A 15,891-nucleotide genomic window follows, 5' to 3' on the forward strand; every position below is an offset into this window, starting at 1 on the left:
TATAGTTTTTACCTAGTTCTTCAGAACTGCCATTAAAAATAAGGTTGCGCTTGTCTTCTGAGCAGTCTTATCATCCTTTGGCACATCTACACTAGCCCCTGTGGAACTCCAGGCTGCTGTTCCCAGGATCCAAGTAGCTTGTTTGTTTATACGTGACACAGCAGTCTGCAGTGTCAACGTTTTCTGGCCTACAAATGATTCTGATAAGTATCTCATGCAAAAGTTTAATAGTCAGAGACAGTAGTCTTCCTGCCCCAAATCATCAATTTAAAAAGGTGGTGGAGTTTTTTATGAAATTACTAACTCAGCAGTAGGTATCTTTGGTTTTATCATTGCTTTTAGAAGCATCCCAGAAACAAGAAATGTCTTGCAGCAGTGGTGTTGGGCGAGTAAGTTGTATTGGGATAGTGGGGAGGGCCTGGAAATGATAATACTTCTTGTGAAAGGATTTGTTAAATGGGAATGTGATTTTTTGCAAGTCACAGTTGAAAAAGCACCATTAAAAATAAGAATTTTTTATTTTAAGCTGGATACTCTATGAAAAGCCAAATTTTGAAGGCCCCTCTATTCCCCTGGAAGAAGGAGAGCTGGAACTCCCAGATATTTGGGGTGCAGGTACTTCCGAAGAGCAAAATGAATGCAAATCTCTAAAGCCTGCTGTGATTGGTTCAATAAGACATGTTGTTAAGGCAAGTACTATAAGCAAATAAAATTTTATATAGGTCTTAATGTTTGGTGGTGTTTTATACTGATACAAAAAGTGATTGATATGTGAGGACACAAGCATAATGGAAGTTGTAAATGCATGTAATAATTTTCCATGTTGAATTTCTTGTTTAATCACAAAATAAGTGTGAGGAGTGACGAGTTTTGGGAGGGATTATGGCTACATCCACTGGAATGATAGGGCAGGAAGAAAAGTTTTGGAGGCTGTTCTAGTGAAAACACTATGTGCAGCTTATGTTTTTTAGTCTGGTCAGTCTGTCAGGAAAAACATCTCAGAAAACCATCAGTAGTCTCATTTTCAGAAACATGCATGTGTGGTTTTCTTTTTTTTTTTCTTTTAGTATAAGCCATATTTACACTCAACAGAAACTTTAGTGTCAAACACCAAACCTTGTTTGATACTCAGAAAATAGCCCTGTATATGCACACTTACCAGGGAGTTTCACACATGGTGGAACAAGCCTTCCTACATACCACTTTTAACCTACTGTTTAGTAGTTATTTTTGCAGGTTGCCATGAACTGTAAAGTTATTTGACTAGGAAAGGAAAAAGGAGAAATATGTCTTGTTTGCAACTACAGTTCTTGTTTAAATTGCAGTTCTTCTCAAGAATGGCTTGCTTGGTGTTATGTTAGGATGTAATTTGCTAGAGTAGATGTTAACTCATGAAAGAAGATGCATTCCTAGGTGGCAGAAAGTAAACAACATAAATAGTGATTTGAGATTGACTGACTGTCTTGGTCCAAACAGAAACAGACAAACTGGCCTGGTTATACTTCTATTATAGATGCGTAACAGGAGTAGTAATTGACAAGAGGGAAAACTATTTAAAATAAACAGGTATTTCAAAACTGATTTAGTTATCCACAGTAATTACAGAACTTGCAGCACAGATTAAGTGATTATGGCAATCTTCATTTTTCCAGGATTACAGGGTTTGCCAAATCGATTTGTATACTGAACCTGAAGGGTTAGGAGTCGTGACTTCCTTTCTTGACGACACTGAAGAAATAGGAGTGTTTGGCACCACTCAGAAGACTTGTTCTATCAAAGTACACTGGGGCATGTAAGTGCGTAGTTCTGTATGAACGTGTACAGCTATGAAAGGAATTTGTTTGAAACCACAGGTTATGTCTGTCAGACATACAAGCAAGCTATGTTAATTCTAGTCCTGTATTTTGGTAGTATTTGTTGACAGTAGCACTAGTACATCATTAATGCTCCACTCTTGGAGAGGCTGACCTCTTAGAATGTTTTATGTTAGAGCCAGTTTTTCTTCTGCTTGCATGTAGTAGACACAGAGTAATCCTTGTGTGTTTGTAGTATAGGAATGATTTTGCCTCTGCTGCTCTTTCTCGTTCAGGCAAACTTATTGCAAGTGAGAGTAAGGGGGTGAACTATTACAATAAGATCACATTTCCTACTTGCTTTCCTCTAAACTTGAAGTCATTGTACTAAAAAGAGGAAAGATTTCAAGCCCGTGTGTTACAAAATAAGGCTTACAGCCGTGTGTGGATTCTAGGAAGTGTTCTTGTATTTCACAGCGCGTTCTAATCAGTGTTTTTTATGGTGATGTTTAGGACACGTATGTTACATCACCTGAAAATAGTTAACCAGGTGAGTTAGGAGTGTAATGTGTGTCATGTACTAAGCAAGCTTTTTTGAGAAAGGAGACCTTTAAGGAACAATCCGGGCACTGCATCAGTGGTAATTTTGATCACTCAATAAGCAAACTTGTAAATCGGTACTGAAAATACTCCTCAAAGCGGTGCTGAGAAAAGGGTGCAGAAGAGGGAGGCTGCTGTCAGAAATAGTGAGTGTGTCCACTCTCAATGATGTTGGGTCTTGCAGAATGTTCTACAGGGTTTACAGATGTTGGTTGCTACCTCTCAGCCATGTCACATTTGGACGCTAGTGGTATTTGCCTTGCTGCAAACAGTCTATTTAACGATCAAAAACTGCCCAGCTAAAGACAAGTGTTACATACGACTGCAAAGGAGTATTCAAATATGCCACATGATGGACAGGGTGTTTTAGTTGCTAGGTAAAGCGTATTTTATTTGATTAAATCTTTACACTTTGATTTGGGTTAAAAATTAAGCACTCGCGTATGTATGAAACCTTTAGGGTATCCAAGCAGCTACTTTTTTGACAGGAGCTTATTTTTATTGAACTGTGTGTTTAATCCAAATTACATATCTGCTCAGACTAATGAAACCAGATGTTTTATTTGGAGGTTGATTCATTGACTTACTCTACCTCTCCACTTTCTGTCCTTCATTTAAAAGCATTCTGTGCACAGGGAAATAACACATTTTTTGGAAGGTAAGTGTGGCCTGTGCACATCCCTCAAAACACCCTTATCGTGCATCACTGTGAAAGTGTTTTTTTGCACTAAATCTGTGCAAACTTTAGTTGTCTCTGTTGCAGTTGAACCACTTGAGGGAAGGCAGGCTAATATTTGCACCAGGAAGCAAAATAGACAGTTGGAAAATAATCTTTCTCAGATATCAGTTTATTGGTCCCGTATAGAAAGAAGTTACTTCTGCCAGTTGCTTGCATGAGAAATTCGGTAAACTGCAGCTACTTTTTTTTTTTGCATGTTGCAGGGAGGTTTCTTTCCTTTAGTTTACAGGCATGACATAGTTCACTGTATTGGCAGTTGAGGGAGGCTGTGATTCTGAGTCACCTTGCCATGTGGGTGTGGTTGTATCTTCTTAAGGTTTCCCAGTGTTCATGCTTAATTATTATTTACTAAAAGCTGCCAGCAGAGATGAGTCAGTGCACCTTTATCGTCTGGTTGTACTGTCCTTGGAGTTCGATGTGTCTGAATTCCTGCAGTGAAGCTGAGGGCTTACTGAGCGGTTCTACTATAGGACACAAAATATACTGAACGTTTGGTTATAGGCAACAATAAAACTAAAGCTTCTTGTTTGTTTCTTGCAACCATATGTCTGCAGCGAAAATATGCCAACTTGTGCCAGTTTACGTCAGCTTGGAATCTGAGTTTTAAGCATGGTAGAGTGATGGATTATTTTAACATCTTTCTGATATCACCAAATTTGTACATTATGATCCTTACATGATGAAAGGGGTGGCTGCATAAAGTGTTGCTGTTTAGTATGTGTGTTTTACGGCTCGGTACTGCACTTCTGAGAGCCCTGTAAATTTAACTGGAAGAAATACATTGCCATTCTCTATGCAGAGATCAGCAGTATGCTTGCTTCCAGTAAGTGATTACTGGTTAAGATTTTCTTGAAAAAGCTTTGAAAAACTACTGTTGCTGCCCCCGATTAGGAATTTTTAAAATTATGTCTTTCAAAGCAGACTAATTGACACATGAAAACCATGAGGAAGTAGATTTCTAAGGAGTCATCAGGTTGTTCTACGTATTAATAAATAATACAAGTTTAGGATTTCCTATTGAACAGATTTTGCAACAAATCCAAGTTTATGTTGGTAAAGATCTTTCAATTTCTTGAAATTTGATTCTGCATGTTTTAAAGCTATTAAAAAAATAATACACAGTACTCTTAAATCGTGAAACTTCAGTCTAAAATTTGTGTTGTCCCCAGATAAGACAGGGTCAAATTCTTTACTGTTTATTGTACTGATTTTTTTAGCCTGTTCAACCAAATGCATGCATTGTTGGTGGTTGCTGCACAAACACAGAAGCTGGACAGTATGCCAGCTTGTAGTTGGCAGTTTTGATGGTAACATTAAAGAAGCAGAATTTTATTATTTGTTATCTTTTACTTTCCTCTCTCCCTTACTTTAGATGGTTAATTTATGAAGAACCTGGTTTTCAGGGAATCCCTTTAATGTTGGAGCCTGGTGAATATCCTAATTTAGCATTCTGGGAGAAGAAGGAAGCCTACATAAGGTCCATGAAGCCCTTGAAAATGGTAAAATACTGTTATTATTTGCAAGTTACATGACCTGCATTTATATGTTAGAAATAATGTGTTAAGGTGGCTAGATTTTTCCAAGTCACTCAAAAAATGTCTTTAAAACCTGAAATTTTTAGTCTATAAAATCCTTAAAGTTTTAACATCTGATTGCATATATTTTTGCCTTTAATCTACTTATGTTCATTTGTGTTCTTCAAGGAACGTTTCAACTTAATTCTGTCTTTTTGTGAGGAATTGGTGACTCTTATAGTTGTCTGTAAGTTGTGCAAGTAAGTATAGACAACTTATTTTTTTTTTCCTTCCTCCCCCTTTTCTTTAACAGGGTGGTCGCAAAGTTGAATTCAGTGGAGAGCCGAAGGTAAAAGTCAGTATGTACTTGATTATGCAAAGGTATTTTATAACACGTGAATTATGCATGGGTAGATAAGTAAATTTTGATGGTTTAGTGGCTGGTTTGCTGCATGCGACCACACCATGAAACTGCAGTATCTGTCATATTTATGCATCCATTGCATACGTATTAACAGCCTCTGGGTAATGCAGATGAGTAATGAACATTCAAGACTTCATGTTGCATCCCTAAGGGAAAGACCTCTTGAAGAGATTAGAGAGGTCCCACTAATTATTTTAATATTCTTGCCTTCTCCCTCTATACGTCCATGTAAAATATAGTCTCTTTTGTCAGAATTTATCATGCTCTCTGCAATTTTTTTTCTACTGCATTTCTGCTATAGGTAATAATTTATGAGAAGCCTTTCTTTGAAGGGAGACATGTGGAAGTAGAATCAGAAATCTTTATGCTCGGTGACAGTGAATCGGAAGAGAAGACAAGACTTCCACTTATGTCGGTGGGATCCATGAAAGTACTAGGAGGAGTGTAAGTGTGGGAAAACATTAGCAATATTTGCCTTTCAAGAGAAATAGTATTTCCATAGATTAAAAAATCAGTACCCATTTCTTTTCTCTGTTTTCCTATATTTTGGTTTTAGATTAGGTTAAATGTGCAAATATTCTCAGCAAAAGAACAAATTTCACACATCAGTACGCACTTCGTAATAACACGGAGTGGTAGTTGTCTGCTTCCACGTGCAGTCTCTGTTGTTGTTTTTCAGTTGGGTTGCTTATGAGAAGCCTGGGTTTGAAGGTCATCAGTACTTGCTGGAAGAAGGAGAGTATCAAGATTGGACAGAGTGGGGTGGCTATGATGAAGAGGTGCAGTCACTGCGACCCATTGTTGGTGTAAGTTCCAAGAACATGTAGTAGGAATCTTCTGAGTGTAGTGAGACATCATATTGCATTTTCCTTATAATGCTTCTCTATGTTTTAACAGGACTTCACGAGCTCCCACATGATAATGTACAGTGAAAAAGACTTTGGATCAAAGGGTTCCAATATTAACGTGTTAGGAATTATTTCAGATTTAAAAGACACTGGATATGGGCTGAGGACACAGTCTATAAATGTGCTGAGTGGCGTGTAAGTGATATTTTTAACTGCTGTTTAATTTTAAATGTGCTACTCTTCTAAGAATTTGATAATATTTAGAGATGTTTTTAATCACTCGGACTTCTGATGTGTTTGTGGAGTCTTAAGATAATATTTTCTTGACTGCAAAGTGTGAAAGGTAAAGCTTGTTGGTTTTGTATGTGCAGTAAATAGGTTTTCTTCTCACTGTAATATCAGATGGTCCCAGGAAGTGTTGACTTACTGATTTAGAGAGTATGAAAGTATATGAGATGACATTTCATCAGAGACGGAGAAGTAGCTTTTTCTCGTAGCTACATTTTTGGTAATGTTTCAACAGCAGAATCGTTATGTAGCTAATTTCCTGTTTTGAAACTAATTTCCAGGCTTCTTGTGTTTGGCCAAAGGCAAATTCCTTGGTATTATTCTCAGTTGTGTGTAAAATGGAGGTGACTCTTACCATACTCAGTAATACATCGTGCTGTTAAGGAGACTAACTGTTCTGAAAAGTAATAGTGGTTTTTCAGTGAATCCTATAGGTTAATTGCGGTTTAGTACCGTGGTGCTCTTTTTTATGGTTAACAGAGTGGTTCCCAGAGCTTTGTGTTGGCACGGCCATTAACAACGACTACTGTTTGTGCCACCTGTGTTGTCCCATGCAGGTGATAAGTCAATAGACACTGCTGTTTGATTTGTTCAGTACATCAACTGCAGATTGAGTTTCACAGTCTTGCAGGCTGCATCCAGGTGTTTTGGAAATGCAAACAAGCATTAGCAATCATGTCTCCAAATATGCAAAATTATTGAAGTAGTAGGACCAAAAGAGTGAGACGTACAGTCTGTCTCACTGCCTGGTATGCAGGTGACTTGCTGAAAGCCCTGGCTTACCGAGGCACACCCTGAATCTTTTTATGTGTTACCTGTGTGATATCTCTGCAGGTTTTGTCTGGATAAAGATTGCAGAAGCAAGCTCAGTGCATTGCAGTGGAATGCTTTTAATTTGTATGTGATTGTGGTGCGACAGCAGATTTTTTTCTGCCTGCTGACCTTTGAAGCCACTGTGCCCTTTTGTCTTCTGTAATATGCAAGGCAGATTAATGGGAAAGAGTCACCACAGAAGATTGGGAAATAAATTGTGGGTTACCTATCATGCCCTATGTGTAGTTGTTCTTGTAAATGTCTGTTGCAGCTAAGATAGGAATCATACGTCAGTTTGAGTATTCTAGTAATTAAGAGTGACTCTAAATACTCGGACGGAAAGGCAGCTAGAAGTCATCACAAACAAAACTCTTGTCCCACAGACTCTGCTACTGCTCCTGTGATCTCACCTTGTAGTGTGTAAAAGATGTGATTTGTAGCAATAAGCTTTTTAAAAGCTTCATGTAGGTTGTTGGTAGGAATTGAGAGCTAGTCACCTGTTAAGTCTTGTTGTGAGCCTTTTGTTTCTAAAGAGGTTGTGAGTGTTAGGGGCTTTTGTGGTGGTGTTCTTACTAGATGCTAATGTGTCAGAAAGGTTGAATGATTCTTGTTAAGTCACAGTTTGTAATAAAATGCTTTATTGTAAGTGTCAAGGAAGTGTTTAGGTAGAAAATTTTTGTATCTTTCGTTCCAAGAAATCAGTCATAGAGTGATGAATAATCCATTGAGCAACTTCCTGAGCTATTTAGACGATAATGTAGATGATGTCATAGTGAACTGTGACAGATTCAGTAAAAGCTTGTCATAACATTTTGATACCTTCCTGGTATCACACTGAAAATATTTCATTAAAAAAAATAATGAAGAAACGTAAGAAACTTAAAACCTTTCATAGCAATTTTGGAACTACAGGTATCTAGGGTAAACAGTTATAGCAGCTACAGATAACAGGTCATCTGTATTTCCCTCATAATTAGTTTGATTGCCCTGCAATTTAAAGGGTATATCAAAGAAAAGAAAGCCTGACACTGCAGTGTACAGATACTACTTAACAAGTTCTAAGCTAAACTGCACCTCTAAAGTGTATACTGAAGACAGCACAGCTCTTCACTTGGAGAGTGAATATTTCATGCAGTGGTAGCTGTATCAAAATTTTCAGCTATTGTGTTTCTGAAGAATGTTTCCAAGCGGTATTTTAACATCTTTGCCAAATCCATTGTGAAGACATCTGCCCCAAAATACCGTAAAGTGATGAGGGTTAACTTCTTTAAAAATGGAAATGTTTTGTTCTTGAGCATTCTTCAGAAACTTGCCAAGGATAAAATCCAGGAGATTTTATTCTTATGCCGCTGGGGCAGGAGAAAGCAATTCAGACTGCCTGAAAACAGGAGAGGCCTTTCTTCTTTTAAGTAGGGTTTGAGCTTTACTTTCAAATTGGCAGGATTTTAAGTGGCAGAATATGGCAGTGTTTACTAGCAACAGGTAACACCCTTTACAAGTTTAAGCAAGTACTAAAATTAACTCTTGTACAAGTTTTATTTCCTCTCTGCTTAAAAACTCCCCAAGCTTATATTGAATAGTGATCAAAATCACAAGAATCACGTGTTTGAAACGTGCCTTTTCTTTATCCATAAACACACCAAACTTTTGCCAAAAGTAGTGAGAAAGCCTCCATCTTTAAGTTATCCTTTTTGAACTGGTGGAAGAACTTTTTCACTTTTTTTTTTTTTTTTTTTTTACATAGGCACTTGTTTTACTGCAGTCCTGTGATCAGCCTGATTTTCCCCTAATTTTCAAACTATTTTTTTAAGTAAACAGTTCAGATTTGGCTTCTTCTAGTGTACATATGGATAGTGATATTAAGGAAACCCTTAGGTGATGTATAGTTCATATACAGGGGCCAGAATGTAGTTAAATCTAATCTAGATGCACTTGGGAAGGTAACACGGGTGAAACTAGAGAGGCATGAGGTCAAGAACAAACCTCCCCTAAGAGCTGAAAAGGGCAAGAGCCCTTGGGTATGCTGTGGGAGAACATTTCAAACAAAGCTTCCACTTCCCTTCCTCTCTGAACTGAGCTGCGTTGATGTTTGAGAGAGCCTTTCAATGAGTCCTAAAGTTCACATATTCCTGGGATACTAGGAATCACAAGCATGAAGGGGTATGGTAAAGAATCTGTTTTCTCTCTTTCCTATAAACAGAATTTTATTACCTCTCCCTCTCTGTTCTTACTACAAATCTGCAAGTGCCAGTTAACTTTCTGGCCTCTCATGATCTCTCTGTTTAGAATACATAGGCCAACTTAAACCCATTGTCTCCACATAGTATTTAATTTTTAAAGATTATCGATGCTATTCCATATCTGAAGAAGCACTCCCATGCCTGAAAGCTTATTTTACAACTATGGCATTTACTTTTAACGGAGGTGTCGCTGCTTCTTCCATAGCTGAGAAAGAAGGTCCTTCCAGGACTTAGGTAATCTATCCTGTCCTAAGATGAGCGTGAGCAATGCAAAAAGGGGAATTACCCCTCTCAGCTAACATTAGAAAGAGCACATGTGATGAGAAATGGCCAATGTTTTAAAAGATGAAGTTATGTAAGTTGCATCCTGAGCTGATCATGGGCAAAACTGATTTTTGGCAAGTTATTGTCTCTGGATTCTTTTCTTGGCTCTTCTTCCAAACAGTGTTTGGGGCTAAGCTTCCTGGACATTGTGTAGAAGGCTTTGGGGAAAAATGCTGTGTGTGTAATAGTACTAACAGCATACAAACAACACTTCTTTTCTACATCTCTGGTTCCAGAGGCATGGATTGTGCAGAGGAGTGCAGGTCTCCATCACCACTCTGTCCTTGCCAGCAACCTGGGAGGAGGCTGTCGCTCAGCCTGACGGCGGCAGTTTGTAGGGCTGGGGGTTACGGAAACTATTGTGTTAGAAGAACTTGCTCCCTGTAGGGCAGGGTTGTTGCTGCCATGCTGCAGAGCAGTGCTTCAGTTTTTGTGGTGCCTGGCAGTTGGGACATGATTCTCTTGCTTGGGTATGGAGACGATGTCTTGCTCTCCAGGCTTTTCTATTAGTCAGATGTTGGATTAAGTCACTGTTCCTTCCTAGGGGTAGTCTTGAGGTCTGACAGGTTTAGCTGGTACTGAATTCAGCTGCCTGTCCTTGATGTTGTTATTACAACTCTCAGCAGTTTGCATGGGCTTCAGAATGAAGTGGAAAAACACAAGTATTTCTCTAATAAGCCCTGACTCTAGAAGCTCTCAGACTGCTTGAACTGACTTGCGTGGCACTTAATTATTTAAATCCCAGTGATTTCAGCATAAACATGTGCTTAGAGTGAGATACATTGATTACTTCTGTATTCACGCTTCTTTTTAAATTAGGAGAAATTAAATAACTGCTGTCAAGAGATTCTGGCATGTTTTATCATTCATTTATGATCTGAAGCTGTTGTTTGCATTCATATAATTAAACTGTCATGAATTGTGGTTGTGCCCTGGCATTTGTGCACTGAAAAATTATGAATGTCTGCTGAAAAAAATGGTTAAGGAAACCTCATTTTTACAGCTTTTGATATATGCAGTATAGAGGTATAGACACACCTGAGACATTTGAACTGTCTGCTCAATTTATTGTACATACCGATGTCTCTTAGATCAATTACTGTAAGGTGATTTTGAAATGTGCCTTGAAGTATGCCTTAAGTAATTAGTGCATAACAAGTTAGAATAATTGATTATATCTGAGGCAAACCAAGAGATGTGTCTAGTGATAAATGTGAGTCACTGTAGAGTGTTTGCCGTAACACGAACTTCATACTTTCAGCACATAAATGTTAATGCAGCTTTATTTCAGTCTGTAGTTATCCCATTTCTTATAAATGCAGAGATTCTGGTGTTTTGTTCTTGGAGTAAAACTGCAGCTTAATGAAATCCAGTTGCTTGAAACACATAAATAGTTTTATGGTAAATCTGGATGGTGAGAGTTAGCCTCTACTGCAAATTTTAAGTTCCCTATCATTTTACTACTTGATGATGTGAATTTTTTGGTTAGTGTTGAAACTCTGTAAGAAGATTGCACTGAAAGTGGGTTTTGGCATAACCTAGCATACACTCCTAATGCAATGTATTGGCTAAAATTAAAAGCTGGGTCACTATGAGTACACAATTATCTTGTAGAACAAGGAATCAGGAAGGTGTCCTGATCCATGCATAAAAATGCCAAACAATCTAGCAAACAGATGAGTTTTAAAAGAGCCAGAATGTAATTATGGGAAAGTTTGGGCAGTCTAACAGTGAAAGGCAACAGAAGTTATGTAGGTTATTACAAAACCAAAGGTAGTGCTGATTCAGGAGTGCTTTATCTGGGCTTTCAATGTGGAGCCAGGGTTAGAAGAAAGCCATAATAGAAGGTTTATTGAATGTGGAAGACTAGACATAGGACGATTAGCTGATAGAGATACTTCAGACTAGAAATAAAGCACTGCAGGGGTAATTGAACATTGGGAGATATATGTAGTGATTTAGTTACTTTTCTGATGGTTCAAGTTTGTGTGTTAAAAGTCCGATGTCCTTCAAAAAGGCTTATTCTGACTGAGACTGAAGTTACGGGCTTGATGCAGAAACCTGAGTTTGTGGCTGCATGAGATCTGAGTGGCCATAACAATGGTCTTGAGTTTAAATACATAAATCTGGTTATTGTGATGGTTTTAATGCTTAATTTTCAAGGATGTTCTTCCCACTGATGTCTATGATTCCAAGCAGGGAACAGCCTCCTCTCTTTACCATATATGCCTGTTGCTGGAACTCAGCTTTCTGTTGGAGTGTGTGTTTACTTGAATACAACTGAACTGTAGCTACAAGCAACATTAAAAATCAGTATTCCTATCTTTACTGCATAGATGACTCTTTAAAGCTAGTTTTATAAAAAAAGATGCTTTCTGATATCTGCCTGTTTTTCTAGAGAATAACTTGATCTAGATAAAATAATAGAACTATGAAACATGTCAAGATATTCTTACTGAAGACAGCTCTTAAGATGTCTAGCAGATGATGTGTGTGAACTCATGGTCTGCTTAGCTAATTCAGTCAGATTTGTATTGACATAGTAGGGTGAACGGAAGTGAAATTCGCATGAGTTTTGGTATCAGGTATACAGGTTGGTTAAGGTTTAATAGCATCACAGTTCAGCACTTGAGGGAAGATTTTTTTTTTTAATTTGTTCTTACATTCAGACAGTGATGAATATACACATCTGTATTTTGGCAAAGTAACGTGACTTCTACCCATCACCCTCTTCTTCTGTCTCTCTTAGGTGGGTGGCTTATGAAAATCCTGATTTTACAGGGGAACAGTATGTACTGGCTAAAGGGCTGTATCCCAGCATTGAGGCATGGGGGGCAAAGAGTTGCAAAATATCTTCAGTTCAACCCATCCTTATGGTAAGGAATTCATTTTATACTTGTTTTACAAGTTTTTATCAAGTATTTGGAGCTATACTTTCCTCTATCAAATTCAATCTATTTACATTCTTTAAACAATAATTACTAGTGAACTTTTGTATGTTTGTTATTTTGTCACTGTTTAAATTTTTTTCCTTTTTTTCCCCCCTCCTCTAAACCTTTCCAGGATATTGTTGGAAGTGGAAGGGGTAAAGTCAAGGTAAGAGACACCTCTAACTGCATGCAACATACTGTGTAGCGTCTGTAGCATGTGTAAGTAAAGAAATGGCTTTTTGTCTACTGTAACGCCTATTTGTACAGATGGTTGACTAGTCAGACAGAATGAGAGCTACAAGTGAAGGAAGGCTGCTTTCCAAACCTCTTAAGTAAGGCATGTTAAGGCCCGAGGATTTAATACATAGCTCCATCAGAACTTTCTCAGGGCACACACAGTGTTTTGGTTCAGCAATTGAGCTGTTTTGGGATATTGGTGATTGTTCTGAGCAACTGGAGCCCACTGCCCTCTACCCAGAGGTGCACGTACCTGAAGTTTGTTGCTGAGGCAAAGGCTCTGCAAGTTAGATGTTGTTCATGGTACAGTTGTGATTTAATGCCTTTTGAACCTAGTTCTTTGGTTAGTAGTTCTGCTCATGGGGGTTGCACTTCAAAGGAATCCTGTCACTCACAAATACTGCTGAGTTGTGCTGAGAAGTTAGTCTCATCTTTGTCAATAACTAGGAGAAGGATACGGCAGGGAAAACCTACCTGTTCTGTAAGCTAAGATATTTTCCTGTTGGACTGTCTCCTATGTACAAGTTCTAATACGTGGTTTTGACAGTGAGGCTAATGGGTAGCTTTTTTCACCCTTTCATAATTCTGAACCTTTTAATGTTTGTCCCTGTACAAAGTTACTTTTATTTTCATCTCAGTCAAAATGGTGAGTATGTCATGGAAATAAAAACTAAGAAGAAAAGTCTTAGCTGTCTCGTTCTGCATTCTTGATTAGTAGCATGCCTCCTGCATAGGGATAATGAACTATGTAGAATAAAAATCTCAAGGCTGCTTATTTTCAGCTAAAGGCATGAAAAACTATTTGCATGTACATATTATGTGCCTATTAAGACTATATCCTAAGGAAGCAGGGTAGTAATAACTTGTAGTTAACAGACTGCATCCCTTATCAGCGTGTTTCTCTTTGGAGAATTCTGTACATGCCCACACTCCTATCTGTGTTAAGAGTGAATAAAGCTGGTAGGCATGTGATACTGTGAATGACTTCTGTGTGATCAGGGTCAATTATCATCTAACCAAATTAGCAGGTTTGCTGCGTAGAATTTTTTCCTTTTTAACAAGGACAGAAGGCTCTGGGTGATGTATGCTCTCTTATTCTGCAAACAGTGAAAGAACAACTGACATGACTGTAACTATAGCTGTAATAGTCCTATAAAGCCCATCTACCCTGGGAATATATACCATGCCTGGTGGTGTGCTGTCTGACTTTGCCAGGCTTATGCAGCATTTATATTCTGAGAGACAGGTAGTTTCCTCTTAATGGGAAGAGAGTGTGTGTATTGGAGATTAAGTGCATTAAACCAAAATGGTCTATGGCCCTTTACTAAAGATGTGCCTATTTTGGCCATTCTGTGGGAATTTAAAAATCTCCAGTTGAGAGTCCAAGCAGCTATCTTTGTTAGTGTTATTTTAATTATTTTGTATGTTACTGAGTGATACACAGCCAGAAGTAATTTTTGATATTTTGACCTTGCTGTCTTGAACAAGAACACTGAAGAAGTAACAAAACTGTATGTAACTGAGGAAGTCTGGGTGCCTTATAAAAGTAGTGGTAGAGATATACTACTGGACATCGAAAACCGAATTGATTTAAATATGTTTGTAACTCTTTTAAAGGTCCAGTTATTTTCAGAGCCTGAATTCAAGGGTAACTGCCAAATATTTGAAAGAAACACAAGGTGTATTGGTTCATTTGCTGTGAAGTCTTCAAAAATTTTAGATGGCAGGTAAGTTGTATCGAATGAATATTGCAAAATCACTGAAATGGTAAAACTTCTTAAAAATCAACCAGCTTTCTAACACCTGAAATGCTTTCACATACAGGGACTTGGAACAATGCTTTGCAGTGTACACATCAAATTTAGCTTGTCAGGACAAAACATTGTAAATAATGTTTCTGAAAGTAGCTCTTGCTAAGGACTGAGAAACACTAGCGTTGTTTTACTTGCACAGAATTGTTAAGAGGCAATTTATTCTCCTTGTTCCTGCAGCTGCATAGTGTATGACGAGGAAGAATTCTCCGGTAACCAGTATGTGTTAGAAGAAGGAATCTATCCTGATCTGACAGCAATGGGTTGTTCACCTCAAACAGTTCTAAAATCTTTACGGATTATAAATATTGTAAGTAAAGCTATTAGAAATAATTGTGAAGTAGATAAGTACACTGATGATTCTGACCTCCACATTTTTTGCAACAGTAAAAATGGTATGAATGCACAGACAACAGAGGAGTTGGTTTGGTTTTTTTTTTCCGTACAGTAGCAGTTACATGTCCTGGCTGCAGTCAGGTTTTTTGACCTTTTTTCTGTTTTTGCAAAAGAGAGGATATCGCAGAAGTAGCTGCCCAACATCACTGTTCTTAAGAACAGACTTATTTACAAAGAGTCAAGGATGTCAAGGGTAGACTTTATTTCCCAGTAGGACAGAACACTTATATTGGGTTGAGAAATGTCACTAGGACAGTGTGACAAAATACCTGTACTGCAGAACTTTTTTTTTTTTTTATGCATATTAGAAAAGAAGACTTAACTGAGCAACTTTCCATGACATACATGTAATTATAAAACACTGCTGCTATAATAAAGGAAATACAGCATGAGTTAATCATGAAATAATGCACTCTTCTAGATAAAGTCAAGCAACACCCAGTGCCATTTGGCAAAACCAGTGTTGTTGTTATGTGTGATGGATACAAACTGAACATTTACATATTTTGTAACTGGCTCATCAGTACTGAGGAATGAGTTTGCTCAAGCCTATAACTAATCATTATGATGGATCACTTACAGAAATATCTTTTAAGATCAAAGTAATTACTAGCAAAATGTGGTGAAGAACCCAGGAACTTAAAGTAATACGAAGTGATGGTGCTCATTTTGAAAGAGGAGTCCCCTACTGACTGTCTTCTTTGAATTTGGCAACTTCATTGCACTCCACTGTAATTTTGGTAACCTGTCAGTGATGTAGCAGTTGACAAAGGAGAACTAAAATGTGTCATACTCTTTCATGTCTCTGGAGCATTTTGATGTACAGCGTAAACAAACATCTGTAGCAAGTATGTTTGGCTTCCGAACTCTTTGGCTGCCCAGTAGACAGATCACAATAAAAACAGTAGAAGTGCTTCTAGGCAAGGTTAATGGG

At 37.9% G+C, this 15,891-nt stretch overlaps 1 protein-coding gene across 2 annotated transcripts in view; it reads left to right on the plus strand.

The window, feature by feature from the left end:
* LOC138717803 (beta/gamma crystallin domain-containing protein 1-like) overlaps positions 1-15,891 on the plus strand; it is a 98,596-nt gene that overhangs the window by 68,075 nt on the left and 14,630 nt on the right. For both annotated transcript variants that reach the window (XM_069851647.1, XM_069851646.1), the window contains exons 8-18: positions 527-689; positions 1,653-1,792; positions 4,505-4,631; positions 4,960-4,995; positions 5,372-5,514; positions 5,750-5,876; positions 5,968-6,113; positions 12,333-12,459; positions 12,647-12,679; positions 14,368-14,477; positions 14,742-14,871. In XM_069851647.1, coding sequence (XP_069707748.1) covers positions 527-689; positions 1,653-1,792; positions 4,505-4,631; positions 4,960-4,995; positions 5,372-5,514; positions 5,750-5,876; positions 5,968-6,113; positions 12,333-12,459; positions 12,647-12,679; positions 14,368-14,477; positions 14,742-14,871 — 1,282 coding nt within the window. The remainder of the gene's footprint in view (positions 1-526; positions 690-1,652; positions 1,793-4,504; positions 4,632-4,959; positions 4,996-5,371; positions 5,515-5,749; positions 5,877-5,967; positions 6,114-12,332; positions 12,460-12,646; positions 12,680-14,367; positions 14,478-14,741; positions 14,872-15,891) is intronic.

The sequence above is a fragment of the Phaenicophaeus curvirostris genome, chromosome 2, assembly GCF_032191515.1.
Source record: "Phaenicophaeus curvirostris isolate KB17595 chromosome 2, BPBGC_Pcur_1.0, whole genome shotgun sequence".
NCBI classification, from domain to species: domain Eukaryota; kingdom Metazoa; phylum Chordata; class Aves; order Cuculiformes; family Cuculidae; genus Phaenicophaeus; species Phaenicophaeus curvirostris.